We start from the raw sequence: 14,767 nt of genomic DNA on the forward strand, positions 1-14,767 counted from the left end.
ATCCAGCTCTGCCTTCATGGTCAAGGTTCCAAGAATCAACAGAGTAAAGTGGGGAAGTAGAACGCTATCATATCAGGGAGGAAAGTTATAGAACTCCCTTCCTCTGGCTCTCCGTTCAGAGCCAGCACTGCAGCTATTTAGAAAGCAGCTTTAGACTTGGCTGTTTCCACTTAAGCAGCGCGATTACCCAGGTTCGAGCTCTCTTTAAACCGCGGGTTCCTTTCTCTCAATCTGGATCTGCTTTACGCTAAGACACCCTTGAGTAATGCAGACTTTATAAAACTATCTCGTTCATTCATTCATATTGTATTGGAGTTGGACGGGTGGAGGGAGTTAGGGTTGAAAAGTCAATATTGGCTCTGCTTTTTATGTACTTTCTCTAGAAGATGTTGCATGGTTTTTGGTTATGTGGTATGATGGTTGAGGAGCACTGAGGTGTATAGGAATAAACAGCCTGATTCATCATGCCGAAATCGGCTCGCAAATGGCCAGATTCTGAGAATCTGGCACTTTGCGAGCGCTATTTTTGCATTTGGGATTCATCATCCCAAATGCAAAAATCGGTAATAGCGATTTTGCAATTTTGCGAGGAATTACATTTAAGGAATCTCTATTTGAGATTCCTTAAATGAAATTCATCAACCATTTAAAAATTGCAAATTCGCAATTTCGGCCCGCTATTTACTGCGAGGTCAAACCTCGTGGTAAATAGCGAAAACTTAGAAAAATGCTTTTAAAAGCATTTTTCTAAGTTGCATGTTGCACACACACATGTCCTTTGGACATGTGTGTGTGCAACACCTGTTTCAATTTGCATTTAAGGGGTGCTACAGGGTGTCCTTTGGACACCCCTGGCACCCTTTAAATCGCTATCCTATTTGCGATTAGCTAATTGCTAATCGCAAATAAGGAATACTCCCCATTCATTCCTATGGGCCTTTTGGCCCATAGGAATGAATGGGGAGTTATTCCTTATTTGCGATTAGCAATTTGCCAATCGCAAATAAGGATTGTGTATGAATCGCAATTCTTTTTGCGATTCCTACATGAATCCCGTTTTGCGAGTCTGTAATAGCGATTCCTTATGAATCGCTATTATAGACTCGCAAAACGGGTCTATGATGAATCAGGCTGAAAGGTTTGTGCAACTCTGAATTATTTTCTGGCATGTTTGCGACATGTGCCACCATGATTGTGAAAAAAGTAACTTTTTTGTTTTAGGTATTGCTTTGTGGTATATGATGCAAGCTGGAATGGTTGAGTTTATCAGTGTTGACGAGGCTGAGATGTTTGCACCTGATAGTGCTCTTCCATTTGTAGGGGTTCATCATAATCATGAGTCGTTTGCACCAACACCTTTATTTTTTGTTGTGTTAACATTTGGTTATTAGAATGTGTAATGTAATAATGTGTAAAGTGAAGTGGTAGACATTTTCGTATAACGTGGAGAAATTAACATTGTAATTGTGTGCTATTTTATGAAAGGCTTACTGTGCTGAGTTTACATGCAACTAATGATAGTTTGTTTTTATTTGTAACACATTGATTTAAAAATGCACAGTAATAATGTTCACGTATATGAGTGTTTAATGTAATTTCATATTGCTAGTTATGTTGTCCGATTTATGTAGGCCTCATCTGTATTTTTTCCCTGTCGTGCTTTCTAGATGAGTTTATTAGTAAAATGCATGTGTATGCAGGATCTATTCTTTCTCACGTTCCTGTTGCAGGTGGTGAAATTCATCCTTGTTAGTTAGAATAACACTTTTGTTTTAGGAGCTAGGCTTAGTGAGAATAAGATACATTTGAATAAGTAATACTGATAATGTGGGATGGTGTTCTTTCTCACTGGAGAAGCTTTGGGAATTAAGGTCATTGAGTAGGTTCCCGGGATAACTGCTATCACATGGAAATTTACCTATGAGGAGGTATCTGGCTGAATAGGATGATCGCGTGATGTGATGATGGGTGTGTCCTATGATTTTTCTGTTGTGGTTAGGGACAGAGTACGGGGAGTTCTGCTATGACGAGAGAGAAGAGAGCATCTTAGAATGAGCTATGTAGCTTTATGCTACTTGAGCCTTTCAACGTGAGTGTACTTCTTAGGAAGCTGCACAGGCTGACAACTTCTATTCTGAACTTGGTCGGGAACTGCTAAGTATGGATGTCATAGTAGTGGTAGTGTAGGGACAGACTAAGGCTTTTTACTTATGAATCTCCAATGAAGAAGACTCTTGATGTGGGCATGGTGATATTCTGCATACTGATTCTAGAACTGGTCATTCTTTGTATGCTCCATCGACTCCACTTTACCCGTAGATTTGGCTTTGTATTAGTTCCAATCTATTTCTACACCCTCATTCAGAGGTATCTGTGTATCCTGTTGTTCTTGGTTTTGTAAAAAACTAACCTTGGAGTCATGGTTCATTTAAATTGCAGTGTATAATTTGACAAATTATTTTTCTCTCCTTCATACTTCTAAGCATGAAAGAAAGAGCCTTCGACACCTTCGACCAGTGGTTCCAGAGTAAGTATTAAACGTGGAACCCGGCTCCTTCACACCTGTCATTAATGAAAGCTTTAAGAGTGTCAGTGAACCATTGGTTGCTACATTCTGCAAAAATGCCTTTTTGACTGGGGCACTCTAGGGGTGAATTCAGCTGTGTATGAGGCAAGCTGCTATATGGCGAAAGTAAGCAGCGTGGTCACTAAGTGTGTTCGGTTTTTCAGGCCATGTGGACTGAGCTGGAGAAAGGAAATCCTAATTTGGTCAGATCCTGTCATTGCATGCTGTGTTGAGTCATATGCCATTTACGTTTATTCAGCACAGAAGTGATTGCTCAAGGATGTTTCTAGTTGGTTGGGCTCTAAGGGGACTTCAGAGCTGATAAACATGAGAGATAACATTTTTGTAAAGGAGTCCCTTCAAAGACATGACCAGAAAAAAGTTGTGGAGGGAAGAGAGACCAGATTGAAGGATAAGATTAGAAAAGCGAAATAGAGAAGGGTTGAGAAAATGGGAATCTATGTGTTCAGATATGTAGGAGGTGATAAAAGTGGGTGGAAAATATGAGGATGCACAAAATGGTGGATATCGAAATATGTAATAAGATTAGTGAAATGAGTGTATAGGGAAGGGCTGCTGTAAGAAATTGGATCATTAGTTGTAAAAGATGTGAGTCTTTCACAAGTATCAAGTCCATAACTGTCTTTCTATTGGGAACCAAGTACTCCATTGTAGCACTTGACTCTAGGGTAGCGTAGTGGATTAGTCCACTACCTGGTCATAGGAGGCAGTGCCGGCTAGTATCTCAAGCTCACTGGTACGCAACACGAACACTCAAATTATTGTCCAGTCTGTGCTTTTTCTTTAAAAAGGAAAAGTACTTTTACACAGCTAGTGGGACCTGATGCTTTACTGACACCCTCATATAATGTTTCGCCCCTAGTCAGTCCTGAGCCCTATAATCACAACATCCCCCCCCCCACCAATACTAGATGCAACATCAAAATATAAGTTTTGTCAGGCTGTCACCACATCAGTAAAAACAGCCACTTGTTATAATTCAACATTCAGCTTACTGCTAGAGATCTTCTGGCCTCCTTCCTGGCCAATAGAACCCAGGCGGTTACCCTGGGCCCCTTCCAATCGGCCGACCTGTCGTTACCGTGTGGGGTCCCACAAGGCTCATCCCTGAGTCCGACACTATTTAATATATATGTGTCGGACCTTGCTAGTGTCATCAAAGCCTACGGGATGGGCCTGACCTCATACGCCGATGACACCCAGTTGGTTCTGGCCATAAAGGGTGATGGACAGAAGATGGCGGAGAGTTTCCAAGATGGGATGACTGCTATTAGTGAGTGGATGGCAAGAAGCGGCAACCATGGGCACACCTCCTTGCCCCACGGTCAAAGTTAGAAACTTAGGTGTCACCTTTGACAACCAGCTCAACTTCATGGCCCATGCGAATAAAGTGGCTGCTAATGCTCACTTTAAGTTACGTATTGTAAGGAAAATCATACCTTACCTACCTGAATCAGCAGCAAAAACACTAGTCTCTTCGCTAGTGCTGTCTTCATTAGACTACTGCAACGGTCTGTTGCTTAATGCCCAGAACAGAGTCATCAAAAAATTACAGACCGTGCAGAATGCCGCTGCCCGCGTACCTTCAAAAAAACCCAGATTTGCACCCATCTCGGACACGCTTAAAAAATACCACTGGCTGTCCATTCACAATAGGGTCAAATTTAAATCTCTGTGCACTGTTTTTAAATCACTTCAGGATTTAGGACCTCGAATCCTTAAAAAACAACTGATTCCTTACAATCCCCCGAGAATGCTCAGATCCACATCTTTTAACCAACTAGTGGTTCAACGTAGCCGTACAGTTTCCTGGGGTGATCGCCGCTTTTCAATCGCGGCCCCTAGACTTTGGAACACCCTACCCATCCACATAAGAACCAGTCCTACTCTTCTTCAGTTTAGAAAAAAACTGAAGACATGGCTTTTTAATCAGTAATCCACTTTTCCGCTTTTTTCTGTCTAGGGTGAGACTTCAATGCAATTTCAGCGCCGAGACGCCTAAGGGTAATTGTACGCGCTCTATAAATGGCATTAAATAAATAAATAAATAAATAAACAATGTAACACAACTGAAACAAATTGGAACTGTACCAAAATACATTACATGTCATAACCCTCCAATGAAGTCAATATGGATAGGATCAACTTTCAAAAGCGCTGATCATAACAACTGCATTGTCAACCGCCTGCAGTATTAATAAAACATTGAATTGAAAAACGTGTCCTTAAGTCTTCTACTTTTACTAGTCTGCTATCACAGCTCCAGGACCAGCCTCTAGATGTCCCTGCAATTCTAAGTTCATGTGCAAGAGCACAGTCTTAGGGATTGCTTTAAAAGTCAGCAAAACATCTCCCAGGAGCACAAATATAACCTCCTGGGAGACTTGGCGCAAGTTTTCGTAAAACATTCCTGGGAGACTGTTGCCCCAAATATGCCTAAAATGTATTGTTGGTGGTGCTGTCCTTCCTAGAGACCCCACAAAGAAACTATGCAAATTTTAACTCCCTTGCCGGGGAAATTAAGGAGCGTCATGCTCCTGGATATGCAGCTGATTTGTGTCTTTGCTGCAGGTGTTTTTACTGCGGCCATGTACTGTGTACAATTTCTTTTTTTTGAGCCCGGGTGCTCTTGCGCCTCCCCATGGGGTGCCTGGGCTGTTCTAGTAGCAGGGGCAGCGTGGAACGCCCACTCCCTTGCTGCCCGGTCGGCGCGCTGCTCATTCATGGGCACCGGGAGCAGGGGTAGTACACCGCCATAACGGGCACAGCGGTGCCTCCCCTTCCTTCCAGGGCCTTCGGTTGTCTTCTGTCAAGGAGAATAGAGTCCCCAGGACAACTGAAGTTGTAACAGACTTTGGGGATGCGGTTCCTGGGACAAAAAGAGGATAAGGGGAGCAGGCCTCACACATGCCCCCTCCTCATTTCAGAATAGCAAATGGCGTTGCATCAACCCCCGGGGGAAAATTGAAGCAATCAGTGCAGCATTGTCTGCCAGGACCAGGCTATATCTTGGGCCCAGTATAGTCAATTCCACCTTTCTTGGGAACATTTTCTTCCTGGTAAACAACCATAGCCCTGGACCTTAAAGGGCACTTTTTTTGCAGGGAGCTGTGTTTTCTGGTTCCCTCTGCCATACCTATCCTCTGCCTGGCTCCTGGTGCTCTTGTCCTGCTTTTCTTCTGTTTGTGGGGATGTCTTGCACAGCCAATTCACATCCAACAAGCAGCACATCCTCCCTGCCGTGCTCCCTAGGACCCACAGCCTCCAGGCTACTTACAGGGTAACTGTGTGTCAGTGGGTAAATGGGCCAGTCTACAGAAGTTCCAAGGGAACCATCGAGAGTCCCCTATGAAGTTCATTCCCCAAACTGTTTTCAGGAGCTAATAAGTGGGCCAAAGCCATGGTCCTGGAGTGACCCATCCTAATCCAGGAGGTCATCTGAAGTCATAGTCTATTCTTGCAGGGGTATCAGGTGGCTTCTCTTTCAAGCTGTTGTCATTCCTGTGTCTAGTGTCTTCTCATCTGCCTCTGTCTTCTGTAGGGTTTTCAAGTGGGGGTGGAAAGTTCTAGAAGCCAGGCACCCCTGGCCAATCTTAGGCTGCACCATCATTACTCCATCCCTGTCCCAACCCTCCTGCACATCATTCTGGGGCATTGAACTATGGAGACTTCATGTTTTCTGTAGAAAGAGCTTCCCTGAGAGCCTCAGCTCTGGCCATAGCTGATACAGCTTTCTGATCCCTCCCATCAAAACTTCTAAGGCAAGCAAACTCCTGTTTTAAATGCAGAGGTCTGGCCCTCCTTCTTGGTTCCTGTGGACCTGGGCTGTCCACAGATGACAGATTAAGATGTCCGCCCCACTCCTTCCATTCTCAGTAACTGGGTCAACTATTGTTAATAACTATCATGCGGGGAGGCTTTTGAACCACTCTATAGAGCAGAGTAGTTAACGTAATTAATTAGGGGAGCAAAGGAGAGGAATCTGATAATGAGGTGAGTCAGGGAAATGAGACAATTCTTAAAGTGGCACAATGGGTATAGGTATGATGCAAGAAACTGTAAGTCTATTCTCAGAGTTCATGGTTACTCCATAATTGATATCTCACTGGAGCCTCTTGGCTTGACTATGTGGGGCAAGATGGTACTTTACAGCAGATTATGGCTAAACTGTGTAGTACAGTATAAGCACCACAGACCTGCAGTAAGAAACACAGACCTACATTATGAATGTTCACATATATTATAAGGCCTTCCCTAGTACCACACTTCTCAGGTATTTTCAATCAATCAAATTGTACTCCTCCCCTAGATAACTGGGAAGTTATACAACCCGATCAGCAGCTGCATTTCTATTTAGGAAGTCGATTGAGGTTATGGATGTTATCCATGCAATTAATATAAGTATATTTTTTATAAGATATGCATTATTTTATTTCATATAAAATGTGCTTTTATGGCTGTCTTTTAGCTGAATAAAATTGATTGACTGACTGCCTACCCTAGTTGAGGACTAATCCCTGAAAAGTCTCTTTTGTGACAGACTATCTGTGTGCAAATATATGGCTCCGCAAAACAGTAGTCTCAAATGCGCAGCCAGCTTGTGCATGGGTTCATGTGTTCACATGTAACCAACCCAGCGCCTCTTACCCTTAAATATGGACATCTGAGGTTAACACTTAGTTCATTTACAGTGAATTTACAGTGAGTGATGCTCTGGTGGTGAGCCTTCCTCATGGCAACAGTCCAAAAACCGGATAGTCAAATGCAAAAAAAAACGGGAATTTAATGGGAAGAACACATTTTTTACACCTGCATTTGGAATTATTTTTCTGTTTTTTAACTTGTGTGTAATGAGAGGAAATATGTGTGTTTTGTGGGAGCTCATGTCATTGTTAATTTAGTTTTCTAGGGTGAGGAGTATCTTAAGCGGGCTGGAATGTGCATAAATATTTAAAGTTAAATACCAATGTTTATAATTCTATAAAGTTGATTTCTGGTCAATGGAGGAGGTTTTCAGAAATGCTCCTATGGGTGGATATTGGAATAGTTTTTCATGCATTCATATATTTCCCTCTACTTTAAAAGAACAGTCAAGGCATGCAGGAATGAGTATGAATTTAGGAAGGATGTCAGCAGGTTGTGAACTCCAGAGCATGGATCTGAGGGCAACAGAACAGAGACAGTTAACTCAATGTTCTTGATTGAACTGGCTGGGTGTATTGAATCTGTTAGCCTTGAAGTCCAGCTTTAGAGAGAGAGGGCGCCCAAAGTGGAATGCCAAAGACTGGGATTACTGTGAAATAGACGCAAGTACCATCGGCAGTTCCAAAGGGCCTGAAACCTGGGACTCTTTTGGATATTCCAATGAGAACTTTGGAATCTTCCCAACTCAGGCATGGGAGACAGGAGTGTGGTGTCATGAGCCACTGGGCTCAGTGATGCTCTGGTGCTGAAGTACCTTTCGACAAGACTTTGTTATCTGGTCAATCACAGGGAGGACTTCACTTGTGTGTAAGACTCTTAGTCACCTGCACCTCTTGTACGTCCTTGCCTAAGAGGAGTGAAATAGTGAGATCACAGCAGTGCCGTGGGTGAGACTGACTGTTGGCCTGCCACTTCCAATGAGATTTCTTACCTGTCACTCTGCAAACTTCACCTGCTCACCAGCTTCATGCACTGAGTAGAAGCTAGGCTCAACCACAGTGGAGAAGGAGTCAGGAATTGGACAGGGAATAGCAGACTGAGACTGCAACATAAAATACCCTCAAGAGTGAGCAATGCTTGAACCCAACATAAAGAGTGTCAGCTGGAATATAGAGATTTCCCCAGTCTCACTGTGCAACATCTAGTCGGGACCTTTAAACTCAGTCATGGTGAGTGACGCAAGTCAATAATGCAGCTGAGTCTAGAATTGCACAGCGGATGGGTCCTTAAAGGCTCTTCAACTCCTGGGCATTCTTAGACCCTTCCCTGGATGTTCAACGTTGGTTCTAACTAAACAGCCTATCAGACACCAAGACAAATATGGATGTTGAATTAGGGGCTGTCACGCTCTCAGGAATGACTCACATTACCAGCATAGGCGAGTTGAAGCCCTCTGCCTGAAATGGTACTCACCTATTCACTCTTTCCAATGGTGAATTCAAACATCTCCTGCAGAATAGGATGGCCTTTTCCCTGCATACACTCTAGATGGGCCCGTATGGACCTTGTACTGAGCAGATGCATGCACCAAATGACTGTTCTCCAAACAGGAGACCAAGACGGTATGTGAGTAAACTACTGCAAGGGTCACTGTTACAAAACATGTGGCTTAAAAGTAAAGCATTATGACCGTAAGGTAGTTGAGCTGAAGGAAGAAGAGGGTAGAGAATGAGACTAAAAGTCCACAGGAAGGTGTCGAGGATGAGAGAATCAGGTACAGACCCACTATGATGGGTGGTTAAGAGGGAACTGGTCAGTTTTTGCCTCTTCACATAAACCGGTAGGCATCTCTGTGTATGACAATGTATTCATGGTACCAGACACAGAAAAATCTACTGAAGAGCTAAAGAAAAGGTTGTGAGTCTCAAGGGCCTGTGCCAGTACCCATAGATTGCGATTGGGAGGCAGGAAAATAGGGCAGTTTTTCCAAGACTGATAGTTAATGTTCCATACAGGTATCAGCGTGAATGGTGCAGACATTAATCCCGATAGATCCACCTTCATGAGGCCTCTTGCATATGGTAGAGAAAGTCTAACTAAGTCTTGAAGGGATTTTTCTGACCCATGGCCCCTGACTGTTGACCTGTGACCACTACTAGTGGACATTGTTATTCGAACCGATCCAAATAAGAACCACATATCTTACTTTATGATCTCTGTCAATGGTCTGCAACATACTTGTTATTCGTCCCACTCAGATACCTTGCTTATTCATGGTATACTTTGCTGTCTGCAAAGTTATGCTGGCAATTGCTGTTTTGTTCTCTGTACAAACTTACAACCAGTGCAATATCATAATTCACAAATTGTTAGGAACCTTCTGTTTTAATATAGGTTTCTCAGTCTTTTTTCACTGAATATTGCTGTTTCAAACCTGATTATTTGGAAAAGCCTTGTTTTCTCTGAAAGGGACCATTTATTACAAATTGACAGAGTTTTATTTATGTTAAGGCATTTATCTGAAATGTGCTTATTTTAGGAGTGACTCCAAAAGTTATAGACCTGCAGTAATGGGTTAGAAGGTGACAGGCACAATGAGATGATTGCACAGGTAATATGAGGAGGAATGGTAGGCTGATTGAGCTGCTTCAACACCAGAAGTCAGCTCTTAAATCACTGACCTGAATTTAAGTGTCATGTTCTTTCTAATGGAGAGGAGTGATGGACGTGGGACATGACTAGTCATCAAAAGCAGAAATTATAACTTTGTGTTCAGTTAAGTCCAGGCAGTGTTCAATTAATGAAGGAATTTTAGGTTGGGCACCTTCTGCTGTGTGGATAGCACAGCACAGTCAGTACCTGCTTCATTGAATTCAATAAAACAAAGGAGAAAGAACGGTTTGTACTCTAGAAAGAATTTCGATGAAGTACAGGCATGAGGCACAACGTGAAAGTGTTACTTTACGACTGGAAAACCTGGACTCAAGTTACATGTTGAAAGCAAGAAAATATCAAACAAGAGAACAAACCTTGGGTCAATGAGGATTTTTGGGATCAGAGCTGGGTCTATTTGCTAAAGAATAGTTGGGATCTGTAAGTGTTATTTGTAGTAATACATGTTACCACCTCACAACTCATTCTTACTTCCCTTGTACTGCCTCACCGTAACACCATAGGAAATGTTTTGAATGCAACAGATCTTCGTTCATTTTTATCTGGCATGATGCCAACTAAAAGACAGCACCCACCCACCCCCTCTCCCCAAGATACATTTTTAACAAGCCATTTCAAATACACTTCAACAGCCCACGTTAAAACTACCTTTGCCTTGAAGGCTTTTATCTTCCCAAAGATAGATTTGCGGCTGCTGAAGATCAAGTCATCCTCCGCATCTTCGCCCTCCATGATGGCACAGCTGTCAGCTGCCGGCAGGTCACCATCATTGTTGGAGGCATTCATCATCAATTTGGAGTATTTGTACTCAAGCCTATAAAGGGGATCACAAAAAATGGGTGCTGTAACATAAAAAGTCTGACTGTAACTATAAAATATGCACAGAATTATGACAGGTTAATAGAATGGGATGGCTTTTTAATTAAGGATGCAAAAAAAACTAAGTTTGTAAGAATCTCAAGTAGAAAAATATCATCCTGCCAAAATATCAAAGCCAAAATATCGACTACCACAATATTGTGAATATAAGTATGTATAGGTAAGATTAGATGTATTATATGAGTACATACTTACTTTCACAATAATATTGTAGTATTCAATATTGTTGATATGAAAATTTAGAAGAACAAAATTACAAATTCTGATAAAGTACACCAAAAGGTATTGACAGATCAGGCATCTGTCTACAAATCAACCAAACCTTTCCAATGCAGGGTCCACATCTGTTAAGGAGGAGCTAAAAAGATAATCTAATGTCAATAAATTCCGACAACTATAGTGAGTAGGTATGGTGCCACTTATAGGATTTGCCTCATTATTTCCTTGATAGAGATAAAGCAAGGTAGGATTTCCTTCCCCTACAGCATATGTATTGAAGGGAGTTGCCTTTTACCTACATAGAGCTAGATTTCAATAGCCTTATGGTTACATCAAATTGAAATGTGGGCACCCGATGACATAAAGTGAGTGCTTCCACTGAACACTCCTAATAAACCTACCTTAATTCACTATTTGAGCTTTCGTTTCCAGCCACGAGACAACATGCATGTTTATATTGAGTAAACCTAATTACCAAAGTATAGTTGTATACTTCATATTTTTCTTTCATACTACTAAAATCGTGGTGCTACACCATACAGGGGTCTGATATTTTTCTGGCCTGAAGTTTAAAAAAATATTAATATTCGTTTAACAATCTCTTGTTTTGTCATGGGAACAACATTTTTTGTGAGATGAAAAACATGCAACAATAAGGGATCTTAAAGATAGATTTAAAGAATGTGTTCACTGTAAAGCACTATGAGCAGTGTCATGTTCATAAATGCAGAACCTTCCAGCAACAATCTACTTATCTTCTGGCTGTGAAGTTTTTGTCTATCCTTATGACTCCCATGACCTTCACTTACATGAAGTAAGGCAGTGGAGAAAGTTCATACGATTAATACAATTTCAAGTGTGTCATACCACTCTGATATTCCAAATATAGAAACTTATGAGAATTGTTTGCCTAGTTGCACATAGACCAATCGCAGAAATGCACTTTAAGAGGTCTGCTTTTTAAGCCTGTACTATGGATCTTATTGTGAGCTAAATTTGTTAAGAAAAAAGGGGCATCGGCCAAACATTTTTTAGGAGCCCGGTGCTGCCAAATGCTGAGACTGCTGCCTACCTAGGCTGTCTTGCCTTGATTCCATTGCATGCCTCTTTCAAACGCTAGCCTACACTGATCATATTTTTATCTTTATCTTACATGTTCTTACACATCCCCACTTTCACAATCTTTTCCTACATTTCTGCTTCTCACTTTAGGGACAGGAGGAGTGGCTGGAAAATGGGGAATACTTCTTGCTAAAGACGCTTGGGCTAGGGCAGAGTACGGAGTGGTGTAAGGAGGGTTAGAGAGGGGCCCAAGGGGGGACATCTGACAGAAGAGGGGTTCAGGAAGGGACATCCTTGCAGAAGACAGAACTGTCCTGACTTGTTGGAAAGTAAAGTGAAACAGAGATAATAAAAATAAAATAAGAAACTGGTATCCTAGAGAAGGCAGATGTTCAGACTTAATGACAACCTCCTGAGCCACAAAGACCCTTTTACCTTTTCCTGTTCAAAGAGTCACTGTCTATTAGCGCTGTGAGAATATTCCCAAACTGCATTTTGTAGTATGTTTAGTACTACTGCAATTATACTACTAAGGTAAAACAAAATGCAAATTGCTAATCTACATGTGGAGGTATATCTCTCCACCACTCCTATCTTTTATGTGGTTAGATTACCACCACGACTCTGCACTAATAGGTATACATTTTAGTAATAAATGTGGGAGGGACGGGGGGAGTGGCTGGAAAATGGTGAATACTTCTTGCTAAAGGCGATAGGTTAAGGAAGAGTAGGGAGCGCTGTAAGTAGGGATAGGGAGAGGTTCAGGGAAGGAATACCGTCCATCCACAAAAAATTAAGGCCATTGCTATTCACAAACTGCACTTCAGTAGTTACTATAGCCAGAGAGAACTCAAAACAATAGTAAGTCTACTCCAGCTCTCAGCTAGAGTAATTCCAGCACCGCACATGGTTAACCACTGATACTACAGCATTCTCCCGTAAAAAATAATGAAAAATGGATTTTGGACCAGTTATGAAGCTGCACCTTTGCACTTGACTGAGTGACCAGTGATAAACATAAAGAAAACACTCACTTTAACCATCAAATATGGCATTGCAAAGCAAAATATAACATAAACGGGTTCATTCTAAATTGCATACATATAATTTCATTACATTCAGGTCTACTGTAATCCAATTAGTATTTGGAATGAATTGTATTATATATATAAAAGAAAATATTTCATATTATATACAAAAATATACATTTAGATTAAAAAATCTTAAAAAATCTTAAAAAACCTTCGATGGTTCACCTAATATTAATTTCATCGGTACAATCCATTATACATGTCCTGAGATGACATAATTGTGTGCAAATTTCATGATTATCAAAAAGCACTTTGAAATTGTCAACTTGCGCTAAAATCATTGCTTAAATGCGGTACCCGTTCAATCTTTTGCAATTAATTCCCCCACCCTTTGGAGAAACTGGGAAAGTGCATGAATTAAAGTGCATCGGTGAAAAAAATGTGATGTTGATTAAAAAAAAACGTTATTTAAAAAACCAATATGATTCTTGGTTTAAAGAAGATTTAAGCGGCTATTGGGACCTAATTGATAATACACAACAAGGTTTAACACTATTGTTTCTTACTCATAGTGCTGATTCACATGCCATAAAATCTATAATTAGTTACATTACCATTATATAATTCAAATGAGGGTTAACATCGGGAAAGGATTTGAGGGGTGAAGCCATTTGGGAAAGGAATACCAAATCACATAATTTGCTGTGTTACAAGCATGTAAGTAAATCTTCCGTATTGTTTAAGCCCCCGGGGTTCTTGCTGTTAAAGTTAAGGATGTAACGGGTCTCTAGCTTTCTCATCCTTTGTTCCCTGTCGCCACCTTTCTTAGTTTTGGGAATGGTGTCAATGACGTAATACGAGAGGTCCTGAAGATTGTTATTATGGACCTCACGAAAGTGTCTTGCGACAGGGTACGTCGGGTCATGATTGACAATGGCCCGAATGTGTTGTAGAACCCTTTTGCTAGCAGGTAATTTTGTACTGCCCACATATTTTAACGGGCACGTACATTCCAAAACATAGATGGCAAATTCTGTTTTGCAATGCAGGGGCTTGGAGATTTTGATTTCTTTATTGTTAAATGCTGTGCAATAGCTTTTCTTGTTTACACCATGTTCGCAGGCTTTGCATGTTCTGCATTTGGTGAAACCGTTGGATGCCTACAACCATTTATTGGGAGAAGATAATTCTGGGCACTTGGAAACCAAAGCACTATGAGGGTGCTCTCTTAAAGGCAATGCTAGGTTTACTAGGCATTTCATGCCCTATCACAGGATCGCTCTTGATTATCGCCCAATTTTTATTGACGATTCTGGTTATAGCTTTCTCCTGGGCACTGTAAGGGATAGTTAGTCTCACTGGCTCAGGGCTAAGCACCTTTATATCGGCTGCTCCCCTAACTTGTCTTGGAACCAAGAGAGTGTCTCTATTCTGCTCCAATGTTTTATTGATAGCTGCTTGGATGGTTTCCAGGGGATATCCTCTGGCAAGGAATCTCTCCTTTCACTGGAGTTGAGCAGTTATTAAATCTGCCGGATTGCTGCAGATTCTTTTGATACGCAGCATTTCCCCGTAGGGAATGCTATGTATCAAATGCCTTGGATGAAAGCTTGAAAAATGCTTGAAAATGGGGAATACTTCTTGCTAAAGACGCTCGGGCTAGGGCAGAGTA

At 41.5% G+C, this 14,767-nt stretch overlaps 1 protein-coding gene across 4 annotated transcripts in view; it reads right to left on the reverse strand.

Moving 5' to 3' along the window:
* ELAPOR1 (endosome-lysosome associated apoptosis and autophagy regulator 1) overlaps positions 1-14,767 on the reverse strand; it is a 483,435-nt gene that overhangs the window by 61,773 nt on the left and 406,895 nt on the right. For all 4 annotated transcript variants that reach the window (XM_086923178.1, XM_086923177.1, XM_086923176.1 and 1 more), the window contains exon 21: positions 10,553-10,718. In XM_086923178.1, coding sequence (XP_086779304.1) covers positions 10,553-10,718 — 166 coding nt within the window. The remainder of the gene's footprint in view (positions 1-10,552; positions 10,719-14,767) is intronic.

Source organism: Lissotriton vulgaris, chromosome 5, assembly GCF_964263255.1.
Source record: "Lissotriton vulgaris chromosome 5, aLisVul1.2, whole genome shotgun sequence".
NCBI classification, from domain to species: Eukaryota; Metazoa; Chordata; class Amphibia; order Caudata; family Salamandridae; genus Lissotriton; species Lissotriton vulgaris.